Below are 12,331 nucleotides of genomic sequence, written 5' to 3'. Positions count from 1 at the left end.
CGCGCGTTGCTCAACATAAATGATCTGTTGCTCTAAACGCAGCAATGACAGAAAGAAATCAAAGGCCACAGCCACGATACAGCCACACAGGTAATTTCTTTTACTTGTCTACTGGATGACCAAAAGACTTCATAGGGGTGTGTGGGTGCATAGTCCTATATTGCTCGGCATAGCTTTGCCCACCTCCAATCTGAGCAGAGGTTGATTCTACCAAGATGAGTGAAAACACATGTGCGGTCATGCAGGGCCTTTAGAGTCTGCTGTAACTATTTTTGGCCACTCAGGGGTAGCTGAAAAAAATTCTATGAAAACAGCAACAACATATTATCATCATTCAAATTGATATGACCAACTTAAACACCCAGCAGACTGAGAAACGTTCAAATTCATCTGGAGTCGTGCTTCTTTTCATTCTCTTTTCAGGCATCTGTCTCTTAATAATCCTCAGGAAACCAGAGAGCTGCTTTGACTCTAGCTAAGTCTCCCTGCTGTTTGCTGCTTGACTTTTTTTTGACAGCTGCTTTATTTGCTAAAACATCTGCATGCACAACATCTGTAAAGACTGTTTATATGCTAGTAGTGCTAGCAGTAAGAAAAACTCAGTTGGGTTTTAAAAACCCATCGATACATTTTCTTCTCCTTATCTAATTTGGGGTTGAGAGTGTTACATTCCAGCTTGAGAGGCGGGGTCAACCTAGGACAGGTAGCCAGTCTTGTGTCAGGGCTAAAGCAAAGAGACTGATAACCACTCACCACTCACCATTTTGCATGTTCTTCCTGTGTCTGTGTGGGTTCTCTCTCGGTTACCCACACAGTCCAAAGACATGCAGCTGACTGGTGGGGTTAAAAACCAAGCAACAAAAAGTGGTTTTGAAAATGTTTTTCTGATGTTTCCTGATTAGTAGAGGAAGGAGATTCACAATTTGTGAGCATTTTAAATCCCAGTCCCAGTCTCTGCTATGCTTTAACTTGGACCTCGGGCCAACCAGGACCAGTAATCTGCTGAGCAGACTTCAGGGATGTGTGGCAGTGATGTGTGTATGTGTAAAGCAAAGGGGTGCCAACCCTTTTAATACTGGTCTGAACCCTTCCATGATCATTTAGCATATTAAAATGTTAACGTTTTCTCCTTAGCACTAAGCAGAGAGGAACCGCTTAGGGTGTTAGTTTTACAGGTCTTTTAAATTAATAAAGCAACCTGATGGAAAACAACAGATTAAATGCAAGTGATTCACTAAAGTTCTAAAATCTGATGAATATAACAACGATCCAGCCAAGAGTTGTTGAGATTTTACTCACAGCTCATGTTTTTAAAACTCATGTTGACTGTAGAGGTCAGGTCGGGAGGCGCCATCTTTTGGGAACGGCAATAAATATACAAATTTATTCCTTTGCAGACCATTTAACATTTGTGTGTGGATGGGGTATTTATCACTTTCGTCCAACTAACAGGTCTACTGAACCATGCTATTACCACTGCTACAAATGTTTATTGTAATAGATTTCTTTGATTAATTTTTTGACTATACTTTAATATTCTTTTGGGTAATAAGTTGGTGACACGGGGTTTTGAATCTCCATTGCTCCCTATACCTAACCTTTTTTCTAGAATGGACTGATGCACATTCCTCAGTGCATTTGCTCATGTGTCAGCGGTTGCCACTTGAGGATTCATTATACTGACCTTGTCTGCTTTTCGTCTGTGTTATATTCTAAATCATCCTTATAGTTTATTCACTGTCAGATCCTATAATAAAGATTTGCTCTGAAGATGGATTAACTTTCAATCACTCATCGGGCAGAAGGCCGTTCTTGAGGGGCTTTAAAGGCATATTTGAAATCAAATTTTGTGAGCTCTCGGCCTGCTGTCATTCCCTTTATTATTATTATCCAAGGTGACTTAAACCTTCTCGAGGTTATTCTGGTATTTTAAGCAATTAGCGGAAGAAGTCACTGCCACGATGTTCTGTGGTGCATATCATGGCATAATATATGAATAGTTTAAACCTTACTCATGTCTACCGTAAATCCTCTCTCCCTGCCTTCCGACATCTGCATGCTTTTCACCAGTGTTAATCAAAATCAATAACTGAAAGCTCTCCGCCTTCCCTCCTGTAATGCACGCTAATTACCATGTGTGATTTGCCTAATGCCGTTTTACATGGGTCTTGTAGCGAGACCGCTTTCTCAACTGTGTTTTCCAAAGTCAAGCAAACTTTACTCTCAGCTTCAAACCATTAGCTGTTTAAAGTCAGCAATCCCCACGTCCTCCTTTTCAAGCTTCTCTTTAATGTTGTCGTTGAAGTGACAGCTGCAGAACCTGCCAAATTGTCTTGGAGGTCGATACAGTCTCCTTAATGAACAGGTAAACCTCTTAATGACTTAGAGGACTTTAAAAAGCAATTTTATCTCAGGGGCTGTGGGAAATTAACCTATTAACCTGCTGCGACACTTGAAGACCGGAGCTGTGGGTTGCAGTTTCAAAATATGAGGTACTCTGCCTCCTCCTAATGAGTTACAAGTTACAAGACAAATAATACTGAATGCAACTTTTTGTCTCCTAATAATCTTTTAGAATTTCCACTTGTTGGTGTTTGTAACACACTTAGTGTCTCCCTCCTTTTTTTTTTCTCTGACCCCTCTCTTTCCCTGATTCATTTGGCTCCTCTCTGGCTCCCAGTGTTATCACTTTCTGCCCCTCCTTCTGTCTCTTCCACTCACCATCAGGCAGAAAGAAGGGCTTTTGTTGCTGCCTGAAAAGCCTCTTTCTCCCTCTGTGTGTGTATTCTTGTGGGAACTTTCTCCACAGAACAATGTTCTCAGGTAGAAGACTTTCAGGTCTAATATTCTCTCCTGAACACAACAAAGACCGCCACTCTTTGTTTCATTTGCAGCGCCATTTATACCATTAGGAACACGCTGTTCCCGTCACATTGTTTATACATCGTTAGAAAAATATTACACGTTATGAGACTCATTTTTCATCGGGGGTTAAAACAGGATATTATCCTCTATTTGACTGTATGTGTGTGGCTCAGCTTCTATTTGAATCAGACTGCTCTCCATATCAACATTACTTCCTGAAGCGTAGTCATCACACAGGTTGTTGTTTGAGTATCACAGGCAATAAGTAGGAAAGAGATTAATTTATTGCTTTATTTACTTGAATGTAATTTGAGTCTCTTTTGTGCTACATTTAACAACATTAACATAAAGTTGCATATATTTCAATTTGTTATAAATGCAAATGGAGATCAGACAAAAGTGGACAAAAGACCTTTCACGTCCTAGGACCTGGCGTCCAGATATGTGGACATCACATTTTGGGTTATTTATACCAAAATAGTCAATTTTTCTCTACAAGGGCCTGATATCCACTTACGAGGACATTATACTGCTACTGTTCTATCAAATGTTTAAACAAATATCCTCATATGTGGCTCTCATTTTTCTTAGAAACAAAAATTAGGTAAAAAAAAGAAATAAATCTGGTAATTCTTTGTTTTTACATTCATCAGCTCCCAATCAGCCCAAATATCAAAGAGAAATTAAAAATGCATGTCGTGGAAGAGTTCAGGTCTTAGGAGGTTAAAAATACTCAAACACTGCCAGATACTTTATATTTGTCACCATGTTGTTCACATTGCTCTCCAACTTTTATGTCAGTGTTTTTTGGTTTTGTTTGTCAAGAGTTCAAAGAAGTTCAAACTGAGGTGGTCGTCTCAAGAAACGTAGCTGTTCATAGCGTGAGGTGTACAGTAAGCTTGGAGTGTTTGAAGGATTTTCAAAGATTACAGGTGTCAACAAGTTTCCGCCTGTTTAACTAAAAAAAAAAAAGCAGATACTTGAGCATTAATATTAAGCCAGCAACACTGATAATGCTGTACACCTGCATGAATGTCATTGGCTGTAACAGCACTCAGCTAATGTAAATCTGGCTTTAGTTTTGTGTCTTAACTAAAGCTGTGCCACGTTTATCACTTTTATGCGCTCCCTATAACTTGACCCAAACCTGCAGCTTTTAATCTCTGTGCACCTGCAGTTTGTGCTCCTACTTTTGCTTTGTAACGAGTATGATGAAGTGCTAATTGAGCACATTCGTGTAGCATTTTGTTCCACGCTTGTTTTACAGCTGACAGCTCCCGCTGTTTGTAATCTAGAATAAGACATTCCAGAGTGAAATTAAAGTTTCTTTTTTGCCTTTCTGCTGACCCACACTGAAATATGCTTGAAAAGAGCAAAATCAAAATGAATGTAGAATGCATTTCTGTGTTTAATTACATTCTTGTGCACTGCAAATTACCCTGTACGGGGGAAATAAAACTCACAGGAAGTCAAGTCACATTTGCTAACCGTCCTCTCTTAGTTGTTGTTGTTGTTTTTTTGTTTTTTTAGATAAACTGAAACATGGTAGTCTGATTAGGAAGGTTTAACTGCCAACATAGTTAATTAGACATTATGTGTCTCTTTCAGTTTAACGACAAGCTAACAACTACTAAACCCTAAAGAGCAACAATGTGGTTTACTGGAGGTCGTTATTCACCAGGACGTGAAGTGACGTGTGTTTTTGGGTTCTTTTCATGTTAAAAGACAAACAGAAGACACAGACTTAGTTTAGCTGCTGACTACTTGAGGTTTTCTTTGAAAATCTTCACAAAGCTGTCTTTCTTAAAGATTTTTTCCACCTTGACAAGATCCCCGAGATCCAGACGAACAGAAGCATTCCCACAACAAAATACTCAGACGACCGTGTTTCACTGTGGAGACGGTGTTCTGTAGCTCGTGCACCTCTTCTTTCTCCAAACATAAGCAGTATCTCTTTGGCCAAACTAGACTCTAGTTTGGTGTCATCTAACCAAAGCCTGCGCTTCCAGTATCCATAATTTTCTCCAGGTTATCCTTTGCATACTATAATATTGCCTAAAGTTGTCTGTTCTGCAGAAGTGGAGTTTTTCTTGCTCTGCAGGCTTGCAGTTCATTCCTCTGCAGGATTTTTCTTCTTTGAGGCAATTCCAGACTCAGCCAAGTCATTCACTCATGTCTTGGCAGTTGTTCTGGGGTCTTCAGACACATCTCTCACTAGTTTTCTTTTCAGTTTTTGAGATCTTTGATTCTTGCCTCTACCAGGCTTGTTCTGCACTGTGTGGCTCTCTTTGTTGATGATACTTCTCACTCCAGTTCTTGACACATGGAAATGTTGTGATATCTCTGTATATCCATCGCCTACCTCTACAAAGTTAAAGCTTATCATTGCACAGCAGTGGTTTGTGCTATGGTTTACATTGACACTGATCATTTTTGTTATTTTCTGAAATTATTCTGTTATTGTGTGCAAGTAGAATAGAATTAATACTTTGTAAAGAAAACTAGTGTGTTTAGAAATGCTGAAAATCACCTGCGATGTTAAAAGTGCTTTTAAACAGTGCCTCGTGTGTGTGTGTGTATATCTACATACAAACATCCATCCTTGTACACACATCTTGGTCAAACAATAGAAAGATAACATCTCTCTTACCGTCTCTTTGTCAAACAAACACGCTGCTTGGTAGATCAGATATCGTCAGGAGAGCACAGTTTGTGCTGCAAATGAAGTTTTCGTCTTGCGGCCTTCACGTCTGCTGCAGGGAGTGGAGGTATTCTGCTGTCAAGGAGTGAAAAATAAGGCTAAATGCACCTAGATCACACAGTGCGGGGACAAGGCAAAGCAGGAGGAGCTGATAAAGATAGTACACTCAGCTTTCAGCTAAGACACCTGCTGTGACGAGAGGAGGAAGAGCGGGAGAAAAGTGATGAGAAATGTTGTAAAATAGAGAAATTACACTCCCTGCTTTCAGCCGAATGAGAAGGAGAGTGTGTCACTGAAATGCTGCTACTTCATTTAGTAAGTAAACAGATATGAGATACAAGAGATACGAGGGTTTGGGTTGTTTATAACGTGCCAGGACTGACAACCAGCCCTCGAACGGCACTAATAAACCATATTACTGGCATGAATATGCAAAAGCTCTTTTAGATCAGCCATCCCAGTTCACTCAGAGGAAGTGTACCTCTCTTGGATGTAGTATAGCTAATGTTCCAGTCTCTTGTTGGACTTTGGGTTCCACAGGCACAGTTGTTATAGACTGTGAACAAAACACAGCTTTTGTCAGTGAGCAACACTTTGTAAGGATTTTATGGTTTTTACACATAAAAAAACAAAAATTTTCCCTTGTATGTTAAGACTAGCTATTCTACTCTTGCTCTCTGCAGGTATCCTTTAGACCTCACTCTTCCACCTCCAAGCCAAGCATCGTGAGCACCTTGTTAACAATCAAAAATCTTTGTCTTCCAGGTTGTCTGTACCGGGGTCAGGAGTGTCGGCTGGCGATCCACTATGAGAGGGGCTTCTCTGTGCTGGCTGACCCGAAAGCAGAAGATGGGGAGGACTTTGAGGAGAGAGTAGCTCGCACTACTAGCAAGCCCCAAGTTCTCCTCTCTTACCCCTTTGAAAAACTAAAGATGTCTTCAGATGACGGAGTACGCATGCTGTTCCTCGACTTTGGGGGGAAGGAAGGGGAAATTGTGAGTGTTTTTTTTTTTTTTTCTTTGGTTCATTTTTTGTATTTTTAACTTCACATTTAGACACACAAACCCTCACAAAATATGTTCATGTATAAGAATCGGTTTCTTCTAAGAGGTGAACACTGATAGTAGTGATTGTATTTTTGTGAGGGTTTTTTGTTTGTTTTTCAGCTACACCATAGTTTAATTGAAAGATATCATAACGGCACTTCTATAAAGTCTTGTTCTTGGAGTCGGCACAATCTAATAAAAAGAATGAGTTTGAGTTTCTAAGGCTGTGAAAGTCAAACGTGCAGCAGCCACAAAGTGTCACTGAAAGGAGGAGTTACTTTAGTAGCCCAGATGTTTCTGCAGATGTTTCCCAGGCCTGTTCAAAATCAACTTTAAACAAACACACATTATGACACATAATTTCTTACATTTTCCTGACTATAAACCATACCTGTTACATTTCTAACCATGATTCAGAGGTGGTGTTTATTTTAGTGAAGAGGTTTGTAAAAACCTTGTTTTATTGACAGGTGGGTAAGGCACGGGCCAAAATGCTGACTCGGATCTTCCCGAGGAAGTTGCCGTGGATTCCTTGAATCCAAAGGGTTCAGTTACAGCTTGATTTTCCAGTAATTCATATTTTAAAAGACACTATGTCCTAAAAAGTGTTTAAGTGGTATAATTGTGTCAGCGTTTAGAAATACTGGTGAGTAAAAAGCATCAGGCTTAAATGGGTGTGGTTACACACACCTCACAGTAAACAGAATAGGTTCATTCCCACTCTCAGGGGCTTTCGCAAGGCCTTCTGGGAATTAAGGAACACGAGCTGCGCTAGAAGCAAGCGCAACAGGAAGAAGGAATGTGGTACAGCAGAAAGTAAATTACAGCACTTAATCAAAAAATCTGAAATGAAATAAACTTCGCACGAACACTTAAGTCTTTGAAGGTAAGAGCACATGAGTTTTCCTTAAAAATAGCCCGTCACTTACTGTAAGAGTTTTAATCTGTTTTACACCACCTAGCAGTTCACTGATTAGATGTCCAGGTGGCTCATGTTTCAGAGGCCAACCTCGAGTAATTCAGGACCAGAAAACAGCCGAGTGCAAACCCAAGCCAGTGTGTGCATCAGTGTGGTTTAGGTTGGATTTTATGTGACTATTAATGTGCCTGTAGAGTACCTTTCCCCAGCCTTTAAACAAAGTGTTTACCCAGAGCAACAACATTGCCTTTGCATCACTCATAAAGCCGTGTCATTTACTGTATGCTGGAAGAGAGAGTGATGGTGAAACAATATAGACTCCCCAGGCTTATGGGATTTAGAAATTGGAAACGGATGTTTATGTCAACGCCTCGATCTGCTGTGACAGTCCACATACAGCTCTGTGTAGAACTTCTGTCGGATACACTAGCGTTTGACTGCTCCGTTTAAGCTGATGGCAAATAAGCAAAGACTTTGGCGCTTTGAATCAAAACCCACTGCTGACTACCTTAGCAGAAACTGCTTTAGTGTCTATAGTGTTTCTGAAATCCCAGCACAGCTATAGACTTTATAAGAGGAATCCCAAGACATTTGCGGATGTGGCTGATGGCTCATTAGCTCATCGTTTGAAAAAGGAGATAACTAGGAGTCTTTTTTTCCCCCACACAGTATGTACTGTACTGTAAATTTAGCAGGATCTAAACTTGTCTAATTTTGTCACAGATGCACATACAGAAAGCGTGTAATATCAAGCCAAGCTTTATGGTCCAATCACAGTGTAGCTACATGTAGATCTGCTCTGGCTTCACTTGTTTCTGCAGTGTTACAGTTAACCATCTAAACAGTAGTTTTAGTGTGAATTTCTAGGTTAAATCTCCCCACTGACCTCAGGAACAGGATATGAGTCACAGTACCGGTGAAATCACCCACTGTTGATTCAGGCTATGAGAGAGCTTTGTTCATAGTGATGTGGTGTTTGCGTGCATACTTGTGTGTGCTTGGCACCAGCTAGGGCCGTCTAATACTTGCCACATGGAGAACCATTTGTGTGCAGTTAGTTTTGAGTATATTTCTTTTGGTTTTAAGTGCTTTGCAGATTCATTTTCTGTTTTGTTTTTTTTAAAATATACATAGATCATTGTTTCTCATTTGTATCCCAGCTGTGTTTTTGAATTTTTAATCCTGTTGTTTTTCTTTTCCTTTTATAGCAATTGGACCTCCACTCATGTCCAAAGCCAATCGTCTTCATCCTCCACTCTTTCCTCTCTGCTAAGATCTCCCGCCTGGGTCTGGTAGCTTGATGGCGTCTCCACAAAGGGACATGTAAACTTCTTTGAAAGCAGAACTCCACCTTGTCTGTCCGCCTATCTGCAGCCTGCATGCAGTTAAACCACCTCAAACTCCTTCAGTCGGAAACCCGAGCTGAGCGAATGTAGCCTCTATCTGGAAATCAAACTCTGTATGGATTCTCCAACTCTATCTTTAAGAAAAAAAAATTAAGAAAGAGATCAAAGTGAAAATGTGCTCTTAACAGACTCTCTGTAATGGCTGCATGGACTGAAATGTTGATTGAAGAAACACGGAGGAAAGTTCAGACTGGCCTAGATACAGAAGGATGACATAAGGACATATGAAAGGAGAATATCGGGCATTGCTGTCACGTTCGGATTTGGAAGGATTGTCCACGTGTAGCAGGCCTGGGATGAATTCACTTTCCATTCAATCAAAATACCAGGCAAACTGCCTTCCATTTACCAATTAAATAATTTATTTACCATTAGCTCTGAAAGGACATTCTGAATTTCACTTGTCATTTTTCTTCCACAAACACTTGACACACTGTGGAAAAACTTTGCGCATTTGTCTTTATTAGCGTCCCCTGAGATGTCTCGCTAGCAGTGTCGGCATTCATCATCGGAGCTCGTCGCCACAGTCCGCGGCTCGGATTCCCACAGTGTGACAGCTCATTCAGATTCAAAATGTCACTGTATTCTTTTAACACACCGCACACAATAAGCTGGTGGCCCAGTATTTGAGCTGACAGCGATCTGACAGTTAAATTAGCGTTACATGCATGGAGTTTTACGTTCAGGGCGTAGGGATGCGTTTGATTAAATTATCCCTGACAGAACTACAGCTAAATAAGACATGTAGAGTATTTTGGAAAATCTATTTTGAGCAGATAATTTAAAGAAGCAGTTTAATCTTTTAGGTAAATATGCTCGTTGATGCTCCTGCTGAGAGATGACTGCTATAAGCACTTGCGACCACTTTATTAGGAACTACTAACGCATTTAAAAGCTCTGCCAGAACTGTGACCTCTTATGAAGTCGCATTTTCAGTTTCTCTACCTTTTTGAGCCCTTCACGTGTGCCCGTGGGTTGGTACCTTTCAGTACAGTGCTGTCCAACGCACACCGATGACCTCGCTCAGAAATACAAACTAAAAGTCAGGATGTGGAAACAGCATGACATATTAAACCCCAAAGATAATGTTTAATGCATGAATTTGCACCACTAACCACAGGTTTCTTACCATTAGCTAAATGCTTACTTTCTTCTGCCATCCTTTTCTTCATGTTAGTAACTCAGAAAGTAGGATACCATTATTTGAGCAGTTTTCTTGGATTTATGTGAGACGTTTTTGCGTGAATTTTCCGAGTAGTATTCCAGCACAGCATGAACAGCTAGTCTGGCTCTGTCTTCCCCATTTAATCTTTACTCTACTAGTAAGTTGATTTTGTTATCTTTGGACAGAGTGAGGCTAACTTGGTCGAAAAATAAAGACTTTGCCTGAAAACAGTTAATCTTAAACTTACATAATAAAGTTTATTTACCTATTCTGAGGGAAAAATATTTTTCCACAAAATGCCATTGGAGAAAATGTTACCAGTTGCTAAATTGACCTTGTGGTAAAGGGGATTTAGTCTAAAAAAGACTGCAGCTAAGAACTTGACTAATAACAGCAAACTCTGTAAAACAATAACTTGATGTTTTCACACGATAAACACATGACGTGTTAATAAGTCAGCTCTAGAACCTTTGGACAGACCCAGTGTAGCTGTTTCCTCTTTCCACTCTAAGCTGTGGTCTGTGGCCTTATGTTTAGATGACTGAGTGAGCCTTCTCGTTTAGATCTTTTTAACAAACTGAGTCAGCATACCTCTCATCATTTCAAACAATCTCACTAAGAGTATCCAGTCCGATCAGACGTGATGATGCTGTTTTGCTCCTCTTGTCTTAATTCCAGGGCTGACAATTTCCCAGCACACCTCTCTCTACATCATAAACTGCTTACAAACTGCAACCCGATCACGAAAATACCTGCCATGTATAATTCAAGTGATTCTCAGTATTTGTACTGAAACTTAAAGTTCGATGAAATATTGCCCCAAACTTCCTGTATTATTTGTGAGAAAAACCAAAACAAGTTGGCTATCGTGGTCTTCAATCCTGCTTTAGTCCTGTAGCCGCCACGCAGCTCATTATTCTTTTAGATGTCATGCAGCAGATCAACTCTGTATGCCGCTCTGTCTCTGACAGGCTGGCTGCCGGCTCTTTTCTCGTGCCTTTAAACATCTGAAGAAAGTAAATATTTGAATTATAAAAGAAGTGAATCAGAGATCACAGGGTGAGCATGAAATAGTGTGACTTCTATGATGGCTGTTAAAAGTGGTATTTTTGTGTTTGTGTTCTTTATATTGTAAACACACTGAAATATTTCCAGTGGTCATTTTTACACACACACACACACACACACACACACACACACACACACACACACACACACACACACACACACACACTGTGATTGTAATCTTACTACACTGTAGAAGAAATTTTTGTTGTACTGATAGTAAAAGAGACACTGTAACACCTCGATAATCCAGCACTTACTGATAATGCCAAACAGCGAGATGCTCTTTGACTAAAGGATGCTTTGATACGTAGAATACTCCGATGCCTTCGGCAGCTACTGTACTGTCACTCACAATGAAAAGCTTAGTTTTTAATTCAAACTGTGCACATAAATCATGTATTTAACAACAGTGACATGATGAGTTGTTTTCATTGTCTTCCTTTGTGATTTACTCGTTGCTCATTAACACTGAGGACCAATCAACACTACTGCCATGTTAAAATGTAAATTAAATCTGTTGATAATATTGGCTTTCAGCTCATTTTTATTTATGATGTTATGATGGAGCACTCGAATTGTCTCTTCCTTCAGCTTCGGGCTCAAGCTGAGCACAACGCTACCTGTAAATATTTTCTCTGCAGTGCAGCGAAAACCAAGTTTTACTTTAACAGAGAGTTGGGATGAATAGCAGCGTGCTAAATTACAGTGTATTGGTGGCAGATCAGCTTTACTTAGAAAGTGTTTTATTGGCTATTTCAGCAGATAGGATTCATGGAGCAGTTGAGTTGTGTGTTGCACTTAATGCGGCCATAACTCTTGACACTGTTTACTTGAATCCTAGGTGATGAGGTAGCATCCTTTCTCTCTTCCTCCTCCACACACTGGACTGGCACGTCGTGTTTCCGTCGAGGTTGACGTGTTGTGACCTGAAACAAAGTAATAACTCTCAACATTGTTTACTAGCCGACATCCTTTGCCAGTAAATTTTCCCACCTCTCCAAAGCTCCTTGCGTTCCCCTTCTGTTCGAGCTGATATTGAGCTCAGAAGTCAGACTCTCAGCAGGACGCCAAACGTCTGCAGATAGTAACGGTTGCATCATATGAAAGAAAATCACTTCTCCACAGGTCAGCTTTCCCACTGAGACACGCACAAGGCTGTGT

The 12,331-nt window shown here is 40.2% G+C and overlaps 1 protein-coding gene across 1 annotated transcript in view; it reads left to right on the top strand.

The window, feature by feature from the left end:
- Positions 1-11,696, top strand: part of sntb1 (syntrophin, basic 1) — a 36,949-nt gene extending 25,253 nt beyond the window's left edge. The window contains exons 7-8 of the mRNA XM_026184097.2: positions 6,332-6,561; positions 8,740-11,696. Of these exons, the coding sequence (XP_026039882.1) occupies positions 6,332-6,561; positions 8,740-8,832 (323 nt within the window). The 3' untranslated portion in view covers positions 8,833-11,696. The remainder of the gene's footprint in view (positions 1-6,331; positions 6,562-8,739) is intronic.
- Positions 11,697-12,331: the final 635 nt, after the last annotated feature.

Source organism: Astatotilapia calliptera, chromosome 11 (assembly GCF_964374335.1).
Source record: "Astatotilapia calliptera chromosome 11, fAstCal68.1, whole genome shotgun sequence".
NCBI classification, from domain to species: domain Eukaryota; kingdom Metazoa; phylum Chordata; class Actinopteri; order Cichliformes; family Cichlidae; genus Astatotilapia; species Astatotilapia calliptera.
This window is presented reverse-complemented; position numbering and strand designations above follow the sequence as displayed.